At 35.7% G+C, this 21,917-nt stretch overlaps 1 protein-coding gene across 4 annotated transcripts in view; it reads left to right on the top strand.

Moving 5' to 3' along the window:
- The window catches only part of TRIM24 (tripartite motif containing 24), a 132,995-nt gene that overhangs the window by 64,530 nt on the left and 46,548 nt on the right, over nucleotides 1–21,917 (top strand). For all 4 annotated transcript variants that reach the window (XM_072652607.1, XM_072652606.1, XM_072652605.1 and 1 more), the window contains exons 3-5: nucleotides 3,986–4,133; nucleotides 11,643–11,775; nucleotides 17,081–17,197. In XM_072652607.1, coding sequence (XP_072508708.1) covers nucleotides 3,986–4,133; nucleotides 11,643–11,775; nucleotides 17,081–17,197 — 398 coding nt within the window. The remainder of the gene's footprint in view (nucleotides 1–3,985; nucleotides 4,134–11,642; nucleotides 11,776–17,080; nucleotides 17,198–21,917) is intronic.

Below are 21,917 nucleotides of genomic sequence, written 5' to 3'. Positions count from 1 at the left end.
ATCTACCATAATAACCAAGAAGTCAATACATATTAGCACTGCAGGGAACAAAGCCATTCCTAAGCCTTCCCCCAAATAAATACTTATGAGCCTAGCTGCTCCTGCTTGCCTGTGTCCTGTCCTCCCTCCACCCCAACTGCTCTCACCAACTTCCTCCCACTTCTGCTCCACCCTTCCTGTTCCACTCATTCAATAAGCTCCTTCTACCGCATATGACTTAGGCTTCCATGTCATTTAAGATCACATGTGCCTATTAATGAATGGGAAAGATCTTCCCATTTAAATTACCATTACAGTCCTTCAGATACATCACTTAGTTTGGTCTTTCAATAAGTTGTTTTTTCCATCTATTACTTTGTTTTATTAGGTGGTATTAATCATAATTCCCACAAACCTTCACTATAAGTTTTTGCAATCTAGTTTATGCTCTATACTAGTGGTTGCCATATGTCTTTTGGTGACACAATTGTGGTTAAGTGATTTGCATAGGATTATAGCTAGAACGTACTGGGGCCAGATTAGAACTCAGGAAGATGAGTCTTGCCTTCAGGCCAAGTACTCTATCCACTGCTCCACCTAGCTGCCCATTTGCCATGTAGTTCTTTCTGCATGGCAAGAAATCATGTGTCTGCTAAGGTAAGATTTAAAGTCTTGATCTCTTAGTGCAAATTGGTTTTCATCATTTATAAAAGTTTTACGTAGAATCCATTTCTTTTTCTTTTTTTTTTTTTTTTGCCATCAGCAAGCCTTTAAATAGGTCACTTTTTAGTTGTATACCATTTCTACCATTTTTTTCCTTCTAGTTTGAGATTGATTATAATCTTTGTCCGTGGTGGTCTGATTGTATAGATGGCTTGACCAGTTATAGACAGTTGATTCACAAAATACTCTTATAAGATTATGTGGCTTCCTTTTAACTGAAATATAATCAGTTTCATTGGGATATCACTTGGTACAAATAATCAGCTACTAAAACATTGCAGGCTGATAGGATCTAGGAAGCATCTCAGCCAGTGAACATTTGAGAGAGAGAGAGACCAACACCAGCTTAGAATTGAAACTAAGTCTTATGATAGAATATGATGGTAGTTTCAAATCAGGATTGCCTCATAAAAGTGAAAAGGAAAAACTTACATGGAAAAAAGTTTAAAGGAAGCTTGGTTCAGCAAGATGACTTTCAACACATATTAGGATAGTACTTCTGACAGCAGAAAACGGACAAGACTTGTAAGTCTTGGTGTATTTTTTTTTTTTTACCCACAATGAGAAATGAAGCTATATCACATTCAGATTTTTCATATCCTCCTGTTATCTATCTAAGGAATAGAAAGCCACTGGGGAGGGAAAAAGAGGGGAACGGTAGTTTTACTAGATGAGGTAGACACAAAGAAGCCTGTGCTGTAGGCAGTTGTTGTGGTGTTGAACACATTTGTTCACATATTATATGTATAGCTTCACTTGACTAAATGAATGAGAGGATCATCCCAGAATTGAAGAGGGGTACAAGAGTGGCTTGGTTGCCTGCGTTTTAGAAGCTGCACAGTTCTTTAGTGGTTTAAAGTTACTCCTTGAAACACATACTTATCTGATTAGCATCAGTGTTCTTTCAGTGTTGGTGTGTGAATATGAGTCATAGGATACCACAGTTACTGAATAATTCAAGTTGAGGGTCACCCAAAAGGGCAATCCCAAACTCCAAGTGGGTGTGAGAAGGCTGCATATGTTAGCAACCAAGAACTCTTTGAAAAACACTACCAAAAGGATGTTATTCAAGAGGTTTATGACGAGAAAACAAGGTGGGTTAGTCATGATGAGAATGAAAAATAACCAGTGGATAGTCAGTGTGCCCCCCTTGACATCTATGCAATGTTGAGAGAATAAGCACCTTAGCTGGGGACCCCTTATGGAGGATATATAGTAAAATATGGATGTCACGCTATAAGAAGGTATGGGTAGGTTACAGGCTGCAGTCTTAACGTTACAGATCACAATTTATGTATAAGCTCTTTTAAAGAAGATTTAATTTGAGTTCTGTCATGCAGGCACTCTGTAGTTCTTTGCATTTTACATGATGCTGACTTACTGTGGCATGGAAGTGACCTTGCGTTCTTAAAAAGCTGTGTACAGTGAACTGCAAGCTTGGCAGATTCTATCAGAAGTCAAAAAAACTTCAAGGACAAGCCTTCCAATTGATTGTATTTGTCACCTAAAGACCAACTTAGCCAAGTCTGTTATGGGACTGTCACTTCTACCTTATCCTTGATATCACCGGGGACAAAAGGGCTGGTATGTATTCAGTGTATCTGGTATTTTGGTGATGCTCAGGAAGTAAAGTAGTCTGGTAGAAAAGGAAGAGCAGTGGACCTGCAGCTAAAAGGACCTTTATTCAAACCTTGGCTATGCTGCATGATAACTCCTGTGACCTTGGGCAAGTCCATAATAATCCTGGGTCTCCCTTTACTTCTAAGTATAATGAGTGGATTGGACTAGATGACCTTTTAAGTTGTCTTTCAAATCTTAATCTATGATCTTATGACTTAAACTACTTTTGACTTTATTTATGCAAGTCTCTTATGTCTCTGGCTTTATGAAATAACATCCATTAGCTATTGAATTATGGCATGTAATATGATTGAATTTTAACGTACAATGGATAGAATGCTGGTTCTGGAGTCAAAAGGACTGGTTTCAAATTTTGGCTTTGCCGTTTTACCTGTCTGACTTTGAACAATCATCTCTCAGAGATATGTTTCTTATCTGCAAAGGGAGGAGATAGATCAAATGACCCCTAGAGTCTCTTTCAGCCTTAAACCTGTGATTCTATGATTACATAGAGCTTTGGAGAATTTAGTTTGATATTTTATTTGTAGGAGTCTCTTAATGAAGAGGAAGTTGAAAACTTTTGTATATATTATTAGAACATGTAGTTGAAGTCATGAAGGACAGTCCCCTTTATGCCCCATCTTCATTTATTGAAGTGAATTCTTATGGAGTAAAGCTGGCAGGGTGCTCACTGAGACCCAGTGATAAAGCTGTAGAAGTAAGAAATAATGTTTAGAATTCATTAAATGATGTTTATAGCATGCACTCGTGTTAGGTAGTTAGTACAGAAACCAAGATGAACTCTGAAGTTCCTGGTGTTCTTTTTTTAATTAACTTCTCTAGGTATTAGGTAGTTAGTACAGAAACCAAAATGAACTCTTAAGTTCTTGATGTTATTTTATTTTTTAATTAACTTCTCTAGGATGAAGCCAAAGCTTTACTCATGCAAATGTTAGAAACATGTTTGACACGCAGAAAAATATCGAGGAAAATTGATTACAGCAAAGTGCCGAGAAATTGAAGGCCTTTGGCCAAAAGTGGATTCACCCCCCGACCCTCTTAGGAAGAAAGCACTGAATGCAGAAGCAAGATGAGCTACATATATACCTTTCTTTCAAGACAGATCCTTGAAAGTAGTATATTTTAATGGATATAGCACTGGCTTTGGGATTTAAGAAGGACTTGGGTTCATTTTTTTTTTTCTTTTTTTTGGCCTTTGGATAACATACTTGATCTGATCATCAGCAAGTTATTCTCCATGATAGTTTTAAGTTACCAACACACACACACACACACACACACACACACACACACACACACACACACACACACACACACACACACACAGCCAAACCAGCTGCTCTACGTTTTCTGTTTTGTTATCATCCTACAGCCCCAGATGAAAATGGAACAAAATGTTTACTAATAAAGTTTCTACTTAAAATTAAATTATATTTTCCCTTTGACATAGTTTGTACAAAACCAGGGTATTAACATGGTATTTAATCTTTGTAAGTGCCATTGAAGTGGGGATTGATAGTGTCAGGTGATAATGATGATAGCATTTATTTGGTATTACTACCATGAACTTATGCTCAATAGAGATTGTCCTTTCATTTTTCTGAAATAACTGTCTTCTGTATTCCTTTTTCTTTTAAACTAGGTTTGCACAAGCTGTGAAGACAATGCAGAAGCAAATGGTTTTTGTGTAGAGTGTGTTGAATGGCTCTGCAAGACTTGTATCAGAGCTCATCAGAGAGTAAAATTCACAAAGGACCACACTGTCAGACAAAAAGAGGAAGTATCTCCAGGTAAACCTAGTATTTCAAGTCTTATTTGTTATTAAATGCATGTAATTCTGAGTTCCATACATTAAAAGGTCCTTGTCCTCAAAATGCTTCTACTTAAAATTAATAGAATGTAGATAAACTTAGAACCTGTCTCCAGCATCTTTTTCTTCCTTTTCCACCCCTATAAGATAGCATAGAGAGCAGCTACAAGAGGTCTGTTTTTAGAGCCTGTTTCTGTACTCACTGTAGTTGTCTTATTTATGTGTATTACTATCAAGTTGATTTGAGTGTGTGCATGAAAAATAGTCGCCTGCATTTTAGCCAGTGTCTTAGAGACAGTATTAGTTCACAAGCTTTTCTGCGCTTCTTACCAAAATGCCTTTTTTACTCAAGTAATTTCCACTTATATTTTATATTAATAATGACAAAAGATGTTCATGGCAAACTTTGTCATTAAATGTAAGGGTTGTTGTGGTTTTTTTTTTTAATTTAAGTAATATGTAGTTCAAGTTTATAGGTTTCAGTTCTTAAATGGGGTAATAGTAATGTCTGAGTACCCTTCGAGAAAATATTCCTGAAGCAAACCAATCAGTCAACACCCCTCCACTCTTCCCCACCCCCCTTAAATCTGGGTTTCCCCATTGTGAAAGTACAGGGGGCTTTTTAGAGGACCAATTTCACTAATGGCTGGCATGGGACCTTTCACCAGCTCCATTTCTGACATGGACCAGTTTGCCCATTCTGAAACAATGTGGGGCCTCTCTCTTCTGAGAGCTTATCATGCTAATGCTGAACCTAATGTGGACATTGCATCTCAGAACTCACAAGCTTGAGAGACCCACCTGTTTAGTGGCAGGCATTACAGGCAAGCAGTAGGATGCGCTACCAATTACTCCCTCTTAACTATTTTTCTTTAAATTTGGTCAGAAAGTGAGGGGGAGGGGGTGGGAAGAGAAGATATTTACTTTAATTGAATTAAACAGATTTTCTAATATTAGTTTGATCACCTTCAAGGAATCATTATTCCTTTCTGTTTACAAAGATAAATTAGGTCTCTGATTCAAGGGAGACCAAGGACTTTCAAACTAGGACATTATAATGACTTTTCTTAATATTTTATAACAAAGCTGAGACCTTTCTGCACAAGTAGCAGCATGTCTGTGGATAGAGTACTGAGCTTGAAGTCAGGAAGACCTGAGTTCAGATTTGGTTTTGACAATTAGTAGTTTTGTAATCGAGGGAAAGTGATTTAACTTCCATAAAAGTCAACTTTATAACCTAGAGAAATCCAGGATTGTTGCGAGGCTCAAATAAGTTAGTATATATAGAGCAACGAAAATCTTAAAAGACAGAATAACTCTTAATAGCTGGTGTGTATAATTTATATCAGTTTTAAAAGTTTCCATTTTTCTCTGTATAATCACTTGAAAATCACATTTGTTATCCATTACTTTACATATATGCAAAGCCAGCAATCATGTGACATTTTGTTTACTTGTGTGAAATTTGGATTGTTAACCTTTAAGTGATGGTGTCTTGATTATAGATTTATGATTACAATAACTAGGCATTCCATAGGAAAAGCTTTAGAGCTGCTGGAAAGGACTTTAGGGGTCATCTGATCTGAGCTTCTTATTACACACGAGGAACTGAGAAACAAAAGGGGTCAAGTGACTTAACCCAGTATCGCACATCTAGTAAGTGTCAGAGGAACATATGAAACCAGGTTTTCCTAACACTTAAGTCCAGGACCTTGTCAATTACACTGAAGGACAAAGATTTATAGTGTTTTTAAATATACTTTCTTTTAAGTAACTCTTACAAATAAATAAAAAATTAATGATAAAAAATTTATAAAAATTAATTACATCTATTTATATTGTATTATCATGAGAATGTTCTGCTTTTGAAATAGCTGTAGATTGACCATTTAAATACTAAAACTTTTCATTGTTTGGCATTCTGTGAGGCTTTTAAAATTCCTTTAATCTACCTGATTGCACTTCTGTCATTCTACGTAGTCAGCATGAAATTGCAGAACAGCAGTTTAGTTTATAGGGGAAAATTGTTTCCTTTTGCTTCCTCTAGCTACCATCCAATTTTTTGTCTTTTCTCCCCAGATTTCTTGATGTATGGGTTCTGTGCCTATTGCTTCCATTTAACTTAACTCTTTGTAATCTGACTTTCACCCTTGAAAACTATTCTAAAGGTGTACTATCAAATCTAACAGTATTACCCCCCTTAGTTGGTGGATAGATGTGATGACTATGACTCTTTTGTCCTTTGAAACCTAAGAAGGTTGTCCTCAAATGAATAGACCAGTCATACATCCTGCTCTCTCAGGAACTGATAAAGCAAAGCACTCCCATTTCTCTCTCTGATCAGTCCTGTTAAATACCGAAGATTAAAGCTTGGTAGGGTTATTTAAATCCTGATTAAAGGTGGGAAAATATTTTTCAGTAGTCCTTCATGTATTACCAAGGGACACTTTTCATAGGAGGTTATTGAGAGGAGGATAGAAAAGTTAGTCTATCATTGGCTGTATCTCATCTTATTTGTTTTGGTGTTATGTGGCATTTTACTTACCCAGGATCTTGGCTGTCCCTTTTTAGCCTGAAAGCCAACAGTCATATCCATCATACTCTTATCTTCTCTCTTTTCTCTTGCATGAGAGTTCTCTACCATCTTTTAGATCATTTACCTTCATGCACTGTTACTTTTCTACTTCATAGCATAGAGGTAATTTTGCATTCTCAAAGTGTATTTATTCTCTGTATATTTTTATGTACAGAATAGGTATATATCTTATCCTTCAATGAATTATAAACTTCTTGAGTGGAGGAACTATTTAATTTTTTGGTTTTGTGTCCCTGGAGTGTAGCAAAGGGCTGTTTTGCAAAGGGCTCTTCATCTATGTAATCCCCATATCCATTCTATGTTATGTAAGTAGTGGGCATGTGAATCAGTTAACAAAACTATTCAATGCCTACTATGTGCCCAGTACTGTCTTAGCTCTGAAAATATGAAAACAAAAATAGCAAGGAGCTGACATACTGTGGGGGAGAATACATGTTCATGTAGAAGTATATACCAAATACAATAAAAGGCAGTTTTGGAACAAATTCTTCATTAGGAATGAAAGGGTTCAGGAAGGCTTCATGTAGTAAGGTTAATCTTAATCTGCCACCTGAAGGACTCAACGGACCCTTTTCTGAGAGTTTGGAGGTGAGGGAAGAGTGAGATAACATAGTTGGGGTCCTTGCCGTCTTTGTTTTGGGCCACTGAATGGGCACATGCACCTGAGGTTGCTGGCATCAGCTGCATAATAGAGAAGGTGCAAATAATGCATATGTAGTGGGAAATAGAAGCTCACAGAAAACCATCGTTTCAAATAAAGATTTATTGCCACTAAGTCTGTCCATGGTCTAAAGGCATACAGCTTTCAGTCATACGGAAGTGACCATTGCATTTGCCTTACTGATAATTTCACAACTTTCAGATAGTGGAAACAGCCAATGAAATTGCTGTTCTGCAGTTTCATGCTGACTGTGTAAAATGACAGAAGTGCAAATCAGAAGGTTTCACTGCTCACCTACCAGATTAGAAAAGGTGATAAAAGTCAACATTGGCACTATTATCCTTTGTAACAGAGAATTTGTTTTCTTTTTTTAAATCAGGGGAAAGTAACCAATATAGGGCATGATGGAAAAGCCAGTGAAGTCCAAAAGTAGTATACTCTTAAATGCAGGTTTTAAAGTTCGTGGTTCTACCCTTCAGTCAGAGCATTGGAGGGTGATAATGAGGTGCAGTACCAAAGCTGCTGGGGTCTAGTAGGGTGATGAACTTCTGGGGCATGGTAGAAAAGTCAGAGATGCCCCAAAAGGTGAGAAATGACAAAACGTTCAGGGTTTGTCAGAGTTGTGTATCACCATGGCAAAATTCATAGCACTGTTCTTATAAGGTGGGATGATCTAAGGAGAATTGTTTATTCCTCTCCTGGCCCATACTCTGATCTGGTTCTGTGAGTGACCCCAAGCACTCTTTTCTGCTCTGTAACTGTGAGGAGAGTTCCCTCTCCACTGCTCCCACAAATTCTGCTATGCTTGTGCTCCTGGCCCTAGGACTGTGACCCAGATCCAAGTTTGAGCAAAGCAGCAGAGGCTTGCCTCAGTGTTAGCAAAGAGACCCCTGTAATCTCCTTCTGACCAGTTGTTGGATCCCCTTACAATCTGTGTACTAATAGCTTTGGAAGCAGCCACTGCCGCATCCACTGCTGACTCAATCACTCCTAAGGCCTGCTCTGGGTTTGCTAGGACCTGGTCTCTGCTGGTATGGCCTTTGCTGGCCTGTTCTCCTCTCTCAGCCTGTTACAACAGACTTTTCTTGTTGACCTTCTAGGTTGTCTTGGGTTGGAAATTTGTTTCACCCTGTCTTGTTGTGGGTTTTGCTGCTCTAGAATTTGTTTAGTCATTTTTATAGTATTTGGAGGAGTTTGGGGGAGAATTCAGGGAAGTCTCTGCCTTTTCTCCACCATCTTATTTTTAAGCGTCTTTGCTAGTTTACTAAATGTGACTTAATACATCTCCGGATTCTGTTGAGAATTTTAATATTGATAAATATCTGAGAATTGACTTTAGAGAAAACTAGTATCTAACTACAAATCAGTTTTTATAGAAAGAAATATCTAAGTAATTTAAAATAATAGTTAAGGTCTACTGCTGCTCTATGCCAGACAGGAAAAAATGATGATATTGCCCAAATTATAGTGCACTGTACATTAGACCTAAGCCAATAAAATTACCAGAGGAGTACTTCATAGAATTAGCCAATTCTCTTCATTTCAAGGAATCAAAAGCCAAGAATATAAACAGATATAGTGGGGAAAAGTAGGAAGTAGAGGAAATTAGTGCTACCATATCAAATGGTACTATTGACCAATGGACAAAGTTGTTTTTTTTTAAACAAAGCTTTCATTATAAAAGCAATATATTATTGGATTAAAAATGAAATGAAATAGATTCAGTGGGCTAGGATGAATACCCCTTTCCCCCACTCCCCTGCTACTACCTTTGCTCCGCTCTTCGTTGTGTATATCTTTTATATGCATAGTTATTAGCATGTTGTCTCCCATTTTAGAGTATGAACTCCATGACAGCAGAGATCTTACTTTTGCCTTTCTTTGTGTCCTGTACTCTTAGAACAGTTTCTGGAACATAGTAGGTTCTTGAGAAGTCTTTTTTGATTTGACAGGGTTTGAAACCAGTGTTTTTGGCTGACTGAACTGCATCTGAGCCAAGACATCAAACAGATAAGCAGAGTAGTGTATTTATGTAGCATTTCAGGGGTTTTGGACATTTTACAAGTGTCAACTCCGTTGGCTAGGTAGTATAGGAATCAATGTCCCCACTGAACAGTTAAATGAACTGGGCTTCCCAGAAACATTAAATGTCTTAGCCAAAATCACCCATCACACCAGTGGTTGTATGTAAGTAAGTTACTGCCAAGTTCCTGTTTTGTTATCTGACAAAAATGCCTAAATCTTATAGGCTCCACCTGGACTTAAACTGTGAATGCAGTTTTTTATATTCTTATGTGAAATAGTGAGTTTCATAGGGACAAATTACTTCTGTCCTAATCTTGATTGCTTCTCTTTTTATATTTTCTTGCCTCTGAAGAGTGGTTGCTTTTTTTTTCTTTTTCTTTTTTTAAATAACAGTGCCTAGCAGCTGTATGATTTTGGCTGGGTTTGGTGTTTTTTTAAAACTGTTCTTTTCACTGTTCTTCAAGCTTCAGTAAGATTACATCATATACTATTTGCTTTTTGAGGAGTAACTAAGGCTGTTGGTGATCATTTGTTCTTTAATATTGTCATTTTTTCACTTTTATCTTCTCTTTTCGCTTTTTTTGAATGAAACTTGGTACTTCCTTCCGTATACAGCTAATTAATACAGTATCTTGATCAGTCATTGAAGTATGTACTAAGATTTATCACTTCCGCACTTTTCCTTGGATCAGTATCCCATCTTACAACTACAGAATTAAGAAATACTATAAAGGAGATATTTAAATATGGCATAAAATCCAAAACTCGTCTAACAGAGGACTATCTAAAAGTAGAGAAGCCAGCTCAGTCTGGTTTCTTCTGGTAAAAACCCGACAGCATGACAGACACTGGCACATAATGAAACTATATGTTAATAATTGCTTACCCCAAATAATTTGCACATCACTGTGTGATTCATTTAACTTCATACCCTGAGCTCTTTCTTTTATGTATTGATTTGATTGTATTTTTCCATCACGGTAGTTTTTTAAAAGTAGGAAGGAAGATAGTTTTCCCCAGTTCATCAGTCCCTTAAATAAAACAGAACATAGAGGTCAGAAAACTTGGCTTTTAATTTCAGCTTTGTCCATAGGTAATTATGACTTTGAACAAGTATTTTAACATTTGAACTTAAGTTTTTTATTAGTAAACAGAGCTATTTGGGATCATCTAACTTTACAAAGATTTTATGATTTTGACAATGATAGTGCCTAATAAAATAAGATGGATTTTTTTGGCATAGTATATTTATTACATTAGGTCTTATATTTAACCCTTTACATAATTTCTTTAGGTTACTGGAGATTAAATTCTTGAATAAGAAATTCAACAGAGGTGACTGGACAGACTTAAAAATAATGATCCTTTCTTTAATATACAAAAGGGATATTTGCAATGAGGCAGTTGTTTAAGCAATTATAAAAATATATTATTTGACTTGTTATCAGTAGAGTTTTTGAGCTTGCCATCATAGCATCTTAGATGTAGCTCTGGAATAGAGTTTACATGTCTATTTGAACTCTTCATTTTTCAGATAAGGAAATTGAGGACCAGGGAAGTTAAGAGACTTGCTCCAGTACTAATTGAGAGAGGCAGAAAGTTCTTCAGGATATGGACTGAGAAAATCACATAATTTTATTTTATTTTCTAAATAATGATGTCATTTGTTTTTATATCACTGGCGTTTCCTAATATGTGAACAACCATACTTCCATTGTTTCTTTCTTGTTACAAAGAGATAGTGAAACAAAATCATTTTAGAAAGCACCATGAAGCATTGGCTGTATCTCACTTTCCCCAAGTCAGATACCATACCCCTCAAGAGAGGGAAAGTCTGTTTAATCATCTGTTCTTTGGACTAGAGATTGATTGGTCATTAAATTTTTAAAAGGTCCAACTGCTTTTTAAAATAGTTTATATTTTTCATAGGATCATTCCATATATTGCTGTTTTGTTTCTACTTCACTTTGTATCAGTTCATACAGATTTTCCTATCTTTCTCTGAATCCTGGATATTTTTCTATCTAGTCTGTATTTTACCTGTAGCTTCTAGCTTTCATTGGGATGGTGATGAAAACTGTTGAGATTTTTTTTAACATCTTACTATGATGAAAGTTTAAATTAACTACTTATAGCAGCATAATAAAATTTTTCTCCCTCTTTTCCCTTTTTACTAATAGGAATTCTAACTCCTTTTATTTCTGCAGAAGCTGTTGGTGTGACCAGTCAGCGGCCAGTATTTTGCCCTTACCATAAAAAGGAGCAGCTGAAGCTCTATTGTGAGACCTGTGACAAACTGACATGCCGAGACTGCCAGTTATTAGAACATAAAGAACATAGGTAACAACAAAGTAATATGTAATTAGCTAGAAATTTTAATCTAGCTAGAAAATGAATTTCTACTTTGTGCAAGCTTTAACTTTCCTTTTTGCTAAAAAAAATGGCCCTTGAATTGGTATGCTTCCTTGTTTGTTATCATCTTAGGTATTGTTTGTTATCATCTTAGGTATTCTGAAATTTGTAATCCAAGTATGATGTGAAGCCAAATAGAGTCTTAAAATGAGGTTATATTCAGTTTACTTATTTGGTTCTCTGTAAGAATATAATCATTGTTTTTTTCTCAGCACTGTAGTATTTTAATTAGGAATTTTCTAGAAATTTAGAATCTTAATTTGAAACATGATTTTCATATGTCAGTTATGGATCCCCAAATATAACTACATATCATGAAAGCCTGATAATGTGTCTTGTTAATACCAGTGGAACAATAAACCTCTTCTTTGTTTGCCTCCTGTTATGCCAGTCCAATAAGAATTTTAATTTCCTGCTATGTACTTAGCGTTATGTTCTGGATGTTTCTCAAAGCTAGAAGTTAAAGACTTTTAGTGAAAACTCAAACTAAGATTATGTTTTCCCCCTTAGAATAACATAATTTCCATATATAAAGTTTTAAACAGTAAATTTATTTGTGCCTCTAATAGTGCTCAATCAAATTTTTTGGCTTGTTCATCATGGATATGCAGGGCCAGTCTTCCTTTTGGGGGGGAGTCTGTAGACATTTAAATGATCAACTAGTGAATGAATCAAAACTGTACGTTGTCTGGAAGTAAGCGGGTACATCACTGTTCACGCCTGGCCATTTGCTTCAGCTTGGATGAATGTGATTAAACTCATTATTTAAAGGTTTGCCATTCATTGTTTCCTTCTGCATCTCCAAAGTTAGAGATAGAGTATCTAACTGCAGGGCAGATTTAGACCAAAGAACATGAGAGCTAGTTAATTTAATAAAACATGGACAGTGGCTACCACTTCTGTGAAATTCACAAGAAATGTGTTAATACAAATCACATACTTTGTCCTGCTAATCACATTAGCATACTCCCCATTTAGTGTTAGAAAATACCAATTAGTGACCAGATGTAATTTTTCAATTATTCTTTTCTATGTAACAACTTTTGCCAGAAAAAGAACTGTGCTTCTAGTGTATGATTAAATTATGCATCACAAAAAGTAGGAAATAATTTGATTAAAATCTCATTTGTCAAAATAAATCTCAGAATAATAATACCTAATATTTAGGGCTATTTTTCTACTTGACACTGTAGCTTAAAAGGTTTAATACAGCATACAGTACGTTTGGCCTTTCATTTATTTACATCTATCTAGGGAAGTAGGGAAGTACCACCATGTGGTTAAAATATACCTGCAGTTGTAGTTCAGCATAATTTGAAGTGTTTTTCATGCAAATATACTAAAAGACCACTTGCAGAGTTTCTCTTACTTTGCAAAAGGAGTTGTAATGCAACCCCTAAATTCTTTAAGAGAATATTTTTCCATCCCTGAAAAGGATGAAATGAAGGAAGGCCTTTCAAGAAGACCTGTACTTTGTGTATGATTCAAAAGATCAATTTCAAAGGAAACATGACAGCATTTACATGTTTAATTCAGACATTTCCTTGATTTTTAATGTAAAGATTAATAACTTAAACTTGCTTTGGGAAAATTGACATTTGTTTTCCAGCGTCTACATTTTCCTCCTTTGTCTTATTTTTAAAATGTTTCCATATGTCCATCTGTTTTTCTCTTGACTCCTTTTTTTACCACCACTTTGCTTTCCCCTCTCTTCTCCTAATCTTTTTGCTTGCTATAACCTACAGTTGAAATGTGGTTATTGTTGGTTACATTTTTTAGTTTTTCATTTCTTCCTAATTTAAGAAACAAATGAAAATTGAAATGTTTATATTTGAAAGTGAATCCTAGGACTATGTTAAGTTTTTATTTATGCAACATTTGTGTTATTTTTTCTCTCTATGAAGTGATTGATTTCCTTCATAGAAAAGGGGTCCTGCCCACCTGGTCTGAAGGAAGAGAACTTACAGAGATTTCAGTAAATTTCCAAGACATTTTGCTTCTGTTGAAATTCTAGGTCCTATTTTCTAATACTCTATAGAAATGATGTTCTTGGCTTTAAGAAAGAGCATAGAGTTCTATACTGAAGGGAGAAGAATAAGGACAGCAAAATCAAAGGGGGAATAGGCACTGGACCTTTTAAAAGTAATTTCATCTGTGTTATGTTGCATTTTTGATTAACTTCAAAAAGTATTTCCACATTGTATTTTAATGTGGTCCAGGCTACACTCAGGAATGCTGTGGTTGCCCTCAACTTCCTCCCTCCCAGCCCACCCCACACACACATAGACACAGACACACCCCTACCTGTGGTCCAGAGTAATGAAAGATTACAAGACTTACCTAGCTGGGGTTACACAGCCATAATGTGTCTGAAGGAGGCCTCATTGAACCCTGGTCTTTCCTGGTTTTGAGGTTTCTTTCTATCCACCACTTCACAAGGCCTGCTTCTCAGTTCAAAGTCAGCAGCAAAATAACAAAAGGAATGATTCTGTTTACAGATAAATATTAAGACTTCAACAGACTGTAAGGCAGGCACAAGGCAGCAAAATTAAGATAGTATGATTAGTGGAGAGCTTTGAACTGGGAGCCAGAAATATCAAAAGCCAAACTCAAGTAGTGATGCCATGGTACCCTAACAAAATGAGGGGGCTGCTTTCACACATCCCCCGTGTTATCTTTATACATAAGATCAAGAGATGTGTGCTAGCTAATAATAATAGGTTAGTCAGATTGACCAAGCCATATGGCATTCAGCACTTCAATTAATATAGAGGAAAATCTTTATTGAAATGCCTTTGGCATTCTATCTCTTTGTGTTGATCAATATCCTTTTTCACTGACTTAATGAAGACTTAATGTCATGCTTTTGAATTTATTGAATGATGTATTTTTAGTTAGTCAGGATCCAAAACAGTTTCAACAAGATGCTACTAATTTAATTTACATGAATGTAAAATTCTTCACTTTGATACAAAAAAAATTCTCCATCACAAGCACAAGAATAAAGAACCACAGTTAAATATTATTTCCTATTGGAAAAGATTGGTGGGTTTCAGTGTACTGCCTACTCAAGATGAATCATCAGTATGACATGGCAACCAAATAATCTAATGCTATTTTAATCTGCATTAAGAGTGTCATAGTTTCCAAAATATCAGAGGCAGTATTCCCATTATTCCCTGCCTTGATCTGAACATACCTTGAGTGTTATATTGGCTACTGAGTGCCATATTTTTCATAAAACAACCAACATTCTGGAAGGAGTACTAGAGATGGTGCCCAAGGATGGTGAGAGTGTAGGAGGGGATAGGTCATTCAGGGACTTGGGAAGTAATTAGCCTTGGGGAGTTGGGGAGAAGGATTAACTAGAGGACATAGACAGTCTTTAATTCTGAAGCTTTTGGATAAAGAGTTTAGACTTAATCTGCTTAGCTTCAGAGGGTAAAAGTAGGAGTGGTAGATAGAAGTTGCAGAGAGGAAAATTGAAGCTCAGCACATGGAAACTTTTATAATAGTCTGAACTGTGCAAAAGGATAAGCTTTCTGTTCATGTGCTTATTGAGTTTTCCCTTCATGCATTATAGAAGATAGGGGCTGCTTCTTGAGGATGTACTGTCACCAATTTGGCATCAGGACTGGGTTTAGAGTGTCTTTGACGTCCCTTCCAGTTCTGAGATTCTGTGAAGCCTAGACTTTCAAACATACTCTGCTGTGTAGTATACTAAAATAATTGGGGACAGGGTTAGATTTCTCACCTTTAAAGAACTGAGGACCAACTAGATGTAAGACTTAATGGTTTACATGCAAGTTAATTTTTATCTTTTGAAATTTATGGTCCAGTTTGTTATTTTTGTGCATACATTCTAGCTTTTTTGTGCCCTTTCATGTACCCCTGGAATAATTTCACATACCTATGTTCATATTAATAATACCTTTTTCAGTATACAGTTGTCTCCTTGCCACCTTCTAGCTTTCTCCAGGTGTCTCCCCTCAATGAAAAAGAAAAAGACAATCCTTGTGACAAGTAATGCATAGTCTACGACAGAGGTGGGAAACCTGTAGCCTCCTAGGTCCTTGAATGTAGCCTTTTTTGTGTGGAGATGATTAAGACCAAGTTTTAGAGAACAAATCCTTTTCTTAAAGGGATTTGTTCTGTGAAGTTTGGATTCAGTCAAAGGTCTGCCCTTGAGGACCTAGAGGACCAGACATGACCTTGAGGCCCCAGACTCCCCAACCCTGGTGTGAGAAAACAAAATCCCATTACATTCATACCTTAAGTCCATCACTTTTCCGTGAAGAGGGGTGTAACATCTTTAATAATTGATTCTTTGGAATTGTGGCTGGTTATTGTGTTAATCAATATCTTAGATCTTTGTTTGCCCTTACCTAGTATGTTATTATGTAAATTGTTCTCTTGATTCTCCTTACTTTACTCTGTATCAGTTCGTATCATTTCCCTGGTTTCTCAAAAACTTTTCATCAGTTCTTACAACATGAAAGTGTTCTATTACATTTGTGCCTTTAAAAAAATATGGTGTGTTTTAAACATTTTGTTCTGAGGGGACCAAACTGGGGTATTCTGGTGTGCCTTAGAAGATGAATACCTGACCCTTCCACCTTCTCCCCAATAAGTCAATTTAAATGTGTCCTCATACTGAAATGTTTTTAAGCCTTTACTTTTAAGTGGAAGATGTACTTTTTGCAGCATCCATTGACATTTCAGAACCAGCCTAGAAAATGGTAATTCAGGCCTCCCTGCAACTTATTGTGATCACTTTAGCTAGTTTCAGGTATCAAGGAGAAGAAAGGAGAATTCAACCAGGTCAGATGGGAGTGTGTGTGTCTGTGTCTGTGTCTTTGTCTGTGTATCCTTGGACTAAGGTCCAATGATATTTTACTTACCAAAGAAGGACTCTGCCACATCCATTACCTGAAATAGAACTGATAAATTTATTTCATTTTGAATTATCTTTTGGGTTTTTCTATTTTTAAATGGAACAAATCCTTGTAATAGTGAAATCTACTGTAGTTTTTGTGATTTGTTTATATCTGATTTTTATCACAACGGTACCAGTTTATAACAGAATCAAATTAATTTGAAGTTTTTTTAAATGCTTTTAAGAAATAATTACTTTGATTCTTATTTGTAAACTATCATTTTTTGTCTTAGCTATGTGAATTTGTTTTGATTGGAGATCAGTTTTTTAATGTATTAATTTACCTATTGTTTTCAGATATCAGTTTATTGAAGAAGCTTTTCAGAATCAAAAAGTGATCATAGATACATTAATTACCAAGCTAATGGAAAAAACAAAATACATAAAGTTTACTGGAAATCAAATTCAAAACAGGTAATAAACTATTACTTGATCATCTTGTTATACAAATATTTTAATCTTACAACCTGTAGTATTAAAATTGTTTTGTAAATAGCTCTTAAAATTGTATCTAAATTCCATAATTGTAGCAATACCTACTTGTTCATGCTCTTCAGATTGTTTTCAGTTGTGCAGTTCCTCAGAAATGAGATATGCTTGCTCAAGTGGTATCTCCTGAAGTTTATTTATGTTCTTTCCCCCTTAAATTGAGACGACAAATGCAGTTTAGCCATTGATGACATCAGGTCACAGTTATGAAAACCTCTGATTTAGCTGTATGACAATAAAGTTCTATGTGATTTGACTACAAGAGCAGGGATTAAAAGAGGGCGTGGGAGGGACTCTTCTTTGTATTAGACCATAATGTCTCTGATTACCATTTCCCTTTATCTGATCATCTGCTTTGTTTTTGCCAAGTCTCCTATAGGCTAAGAAGTGAGAAAGGTGAACTCCAAATTGTTAAAGAACATTTCTCCCAAGGGAAGAAGATAGCTAACATCTATGTATCATTTATTATGTTTCAGGCACTGTACTAAGAGCTTCACAGTTATTCTCATGTGATCCTCACAATAATTTTACAGTTGAGGAAACTGAGGCACAGGCGAGTTTAATTAACTTTTTCAGGGTCGCATAGCTAGTAAGTGTCTGAGGCCATATTTGAACTCTAGTTTTCCTGACTCCAGACCCAGATTCATTGTACCACCTCACAATCCAAGAAGAGAGTTTTTATTTATACTTATACACTCGCAAGCACGAGCGCACACAAACACACATGCACTTTACTAAGTTAATTAAAAATTAGGTATAGTAAAGTTGCATTTGATCATTATTGGAAACACTGATAGTGGAAGAGGGCAGTTGCACAGTATTGAAGCTATTTACAAATCTATTTATTCCATATTTTGCTGATTCTATTTGATTTAGCTTATCATGTTGTTATCTTTGTTATTGAGACACTTACCACTTTTAAACCATTTTTTGAAATTGTATAATTTAATTATAATTAATTTAATTTTAAAGATTCATATTTCTTCATCCTCCAATTTGAGTGAGTCACATTTTAAACATTTGGGACTTTGTTTTGTGAGTTTGTTGTGTATGTTTTTTTAAAAAGACCTTCTGTCTGCCCACTCCTGTTGCTAGCCATTTGTTCCCAACTCAAGGAAAAAAAATTTTGATTCTCTAAAATAAAATTCATATAGCTCAAAAAATGAAAGCTGTAACCAGATTGTAGTCATACAATAAAATTAGCCTTTTCTACTAGAGAAGTAGTGTATAGCTACTTTTTAAAAATCTGTTATTTCTGTGTTTTGGTTGGTTTTTTTTTTTCTACTTGAAAAAAAAATACAGTGTACTGTAATTCAAAAATTCTTGGTCCTCATAGGCATTTTTCTGCACCTTCCATGTGAAGATGAGAAATATAATTACAAAATGAGATTATGCCAGAAGGTATAAAAGTTCAAATGAATTGAATTTCTGAAATTCAGCAAATTCCGAGTGGTATTGTGATTTTTAACCCAATCCTTGCAGGAAAAATAAGGAAGTAGGAATGTAAACACTACTTCCTAATACATCTGTCATTGTGAAACTGAATAAATCATGAAGTATAAATATAACTAAAGGGTTTAAGAAATGATGGTTTTAAAATTATATGAATGAAGCAAATTCATATTTATGAAATTAAACAAATTAGTGTATCATGAATCACATGAAATATTATGTATTGTACTTTGTGAAATTATGAATTATTAAAATTATTACAGATTTTATGAAATTATTTGAATGGTCCTTAAATTTTGTGACACATCTTGAGCTTTTACTCTGCAGAGTATTTGTTTTTAGTATTTGGTCATTGCATTTTTTTAAAAAACATTCTCTATTTTATTAGCGTTCTTCCACTGTGGTCCCCAGAATGTATGTGGGGCAGCACACCAGTGTGTCAGGTATCATCTTGCCATTCTACGGTGCTATAGTACCTCTTTCATTTGACACAATTTTTCAGTTATTGTTGACAGTGACCATGATTGCTTATTGTATCTACCAGTCTTACCTTACAAAAAGAGGAACCTCATCTGTTCCAAGTCACTCAATAAATCTTTAATAAAAGGCTTTGTTCTGTAAAACTTGTATTCAGTCAGAAGACTGTACCCAAGGACCTAGAGGGCCACATGTGGCCTCAAGGCCGCAGGTTCCTCACCCCTCATCTAGGTACTGTCTTTTCTTGGGGCTTCATTGTTTCCTATGACAGCTCTAAAAAAATTTTTTTTTGTCCCTCATCAGCCTCAGTTTAATCTGGTCTCTTGCCATAGTTTCCTGAGTGGGATGTGCTTTTATGGTCATTCTCTTACTTCCATCTTCCCATGAGAGGGTGAAAGCTCCTTCGAGGACAGGGAATATTTCATTTTTGGTTTTGTGTCCCCCAACATCTCAAACAGTGCCTGACATATAGTAGACACTGGAAAATACTTCTTGATTGATTTTGTTTGTACATTTCTTTTTCAAAGCTTAAGTTGTGGGGTACGTTCCCTTTATATCCATACTATTCTCTATAGACAATTTCCAACCTTTCATTGAAATTGATTCTTTTTTGCCTCCAGGGTTTAATTCTTGAGCATCTCACATACATATTGGGTCACCTTGTAGACTTTCTCCTGTAAAATTTTAGTTTTGAAATCTTATCTAATTATTTCTCTGAAGTCTTTGACATTTGCTCCTCCCAGATTTAGAATGTATGCCCAATTATGCCTGAATTTTCTCTTTGCTATCTTAAACAATAGAGGATTGATTACTTTCTTCCTATAGTTCTCATCATTTTCCTATCAGCAACCAGTTCTGGTTAGTGATGATAGTAATAGCTAGCATTTGCTATGTGCTGTGTATAGCGCTGAATATTTTACAATTATTACATCATTTGTTCCTCACCAACCACAATGAGAAAGTAGGTGCTACCATTATCCCCATTTTATAGATGAGGAAACTGAAACAAACAGGGTCATACAGCTAGCTAGTGCATTGTGCAGTATGCCACCTCCTAGCAGCCACACAGCAGAGAGCAAGATCCACAATAAAATTTCGCCTTATTTCCTTCATCTTTTGAGTGATGAAATCGCAATTTAGGCAGGTTGAGAAGCTATTTGTCCCTTCTGCTTTGGATAGAATTCCATTAAATAGCTGCATAATTGAAATGTCTGTCATTATATCAAGCCTCAGTGCAAGGATTTTGACCTGTTTCCTAACTATTCATATATTAGCCTTTTCTTTGCAGGTAGTTTGCATTACACTCAAGTGACAGTTGTTTTTGTTTGATGCTCCCACAAATCTGCTCTATTATCTCCTAGATAAGATTCCTCCTTCTGAATTTCCTCATTATCTTCTCTAAGAAATATAACCTTACCCCATCTTCTATCCCCCTTTCACCTATACCATTTCTTTCAAATTCAGAGTCATATTCCAGTCATTGGGTTCATCCTATGAGTTCTCAGTAATACCTATCAGGTCAAATTTGCGTCCTTATATTAAGATTGCTGCTAACTTGGGCAATTTCTATATAGATATTTGAAGCCATGGGTGTTACTACTGGCTCCTTTTTGGGGGACATTATCTCCTATGAACTTAATGAGAATCTCCACTGCTATTGTTTCTCTTTATTCCTACTGTCATATTAGTTTTGTAGACAGTGTTTATTCCTCCAGCCCTTTCAGTTTAAAGCTCTTTTTCTCCCCAGAATGTAAGATATTGATATGTGTTCATACCAGTCTCTGTAAGGTGTTTTCCTTCCCTGATCAAGAATTAGACATCTTCCCTATATTATCAGCTTTAGTCTAGAAGTCCAGTCACTTCCTTCTTTCATTACCTTTATTTAACAACAGTGAGGAAAATAACCTGTATCCCTGTGGTCTTCATTTTCTTACTCCAGAATTCATAGTCTTTCACAATTCTACTTAGATTCCTTCTGCCAATGTTATTTGTATCTACATGAATCATCAGAAGTGCATGGTAATCTGTTTGCTTTGACAAGTCTTAGTTCTTTGTCATGTCTCACATTCATGCCATATGAAGGCAGTAGTTCTCTTTTGTCATCAAATTGACAATTGCCTCAGCATATCTGAGAAGGGAATTACCAGCCATGCTTTTGATTCTTCCTTTCATCCTTACTGGATGATCTCTCACCTGTTTTTGTGTTTGTACTTTATCATTGTTTGAAGTATAGGTAGCTGCTCTCAAAGCATTCAGTCTTCCTCCTATAGGCTTGAGTCTCAAATATGGTTTTTAGCTACAAATATACAACTTTCCTTTTCCTTCCTATTTTATATTTTTATATTTATATTATATATTTTTTATGTTTTACCACTCCCACCTTCTGACAAAGGTCAACTCCTCAGTCTATCCCATTTTTCCCCCCACTTAAAGCCTCAAATTTCCTTTAGAAATACTTCATTATTCTTTACAACCTGGATTCTGGAGAAGTAAGTGTTCTTAGAGTCTGTTTTTCCCCAAGAGATCAACCTGCATTTGGATAATCACTTGGCTGTTTCATGCCAAGCAGTGTCACAATTTTCCCTGTTGTCCTGACTGGGTGAGCTTTGGTTTTTTGGGGGTTTTTTGTTTTGTTGTTGTTTGAATCCTAAGTCCTCATGAAAACTAACACAGCACATTATAAGCCCTTTAAAAACCCTTCCAATATCCATTCCTT

The sequence above is a fragment of the Notamacropus eugenii genome, chromosome 3 (assembly GCF_028372415.1).
Source record: "Notamacropus eugenii isolate mMacEug1 chromosome 3, mMacEug1.pri_v2, whole genome shotgun sequence".
NCBI lineage: Eukaryota > Metazoa > Chordata > Mammalia > Diprotodontia > Macropodidae > Notamacropus > Notamacropus eugenii.
This window is presented reverse-complemented; position numbering and strand designations above follow the sequence as displayed.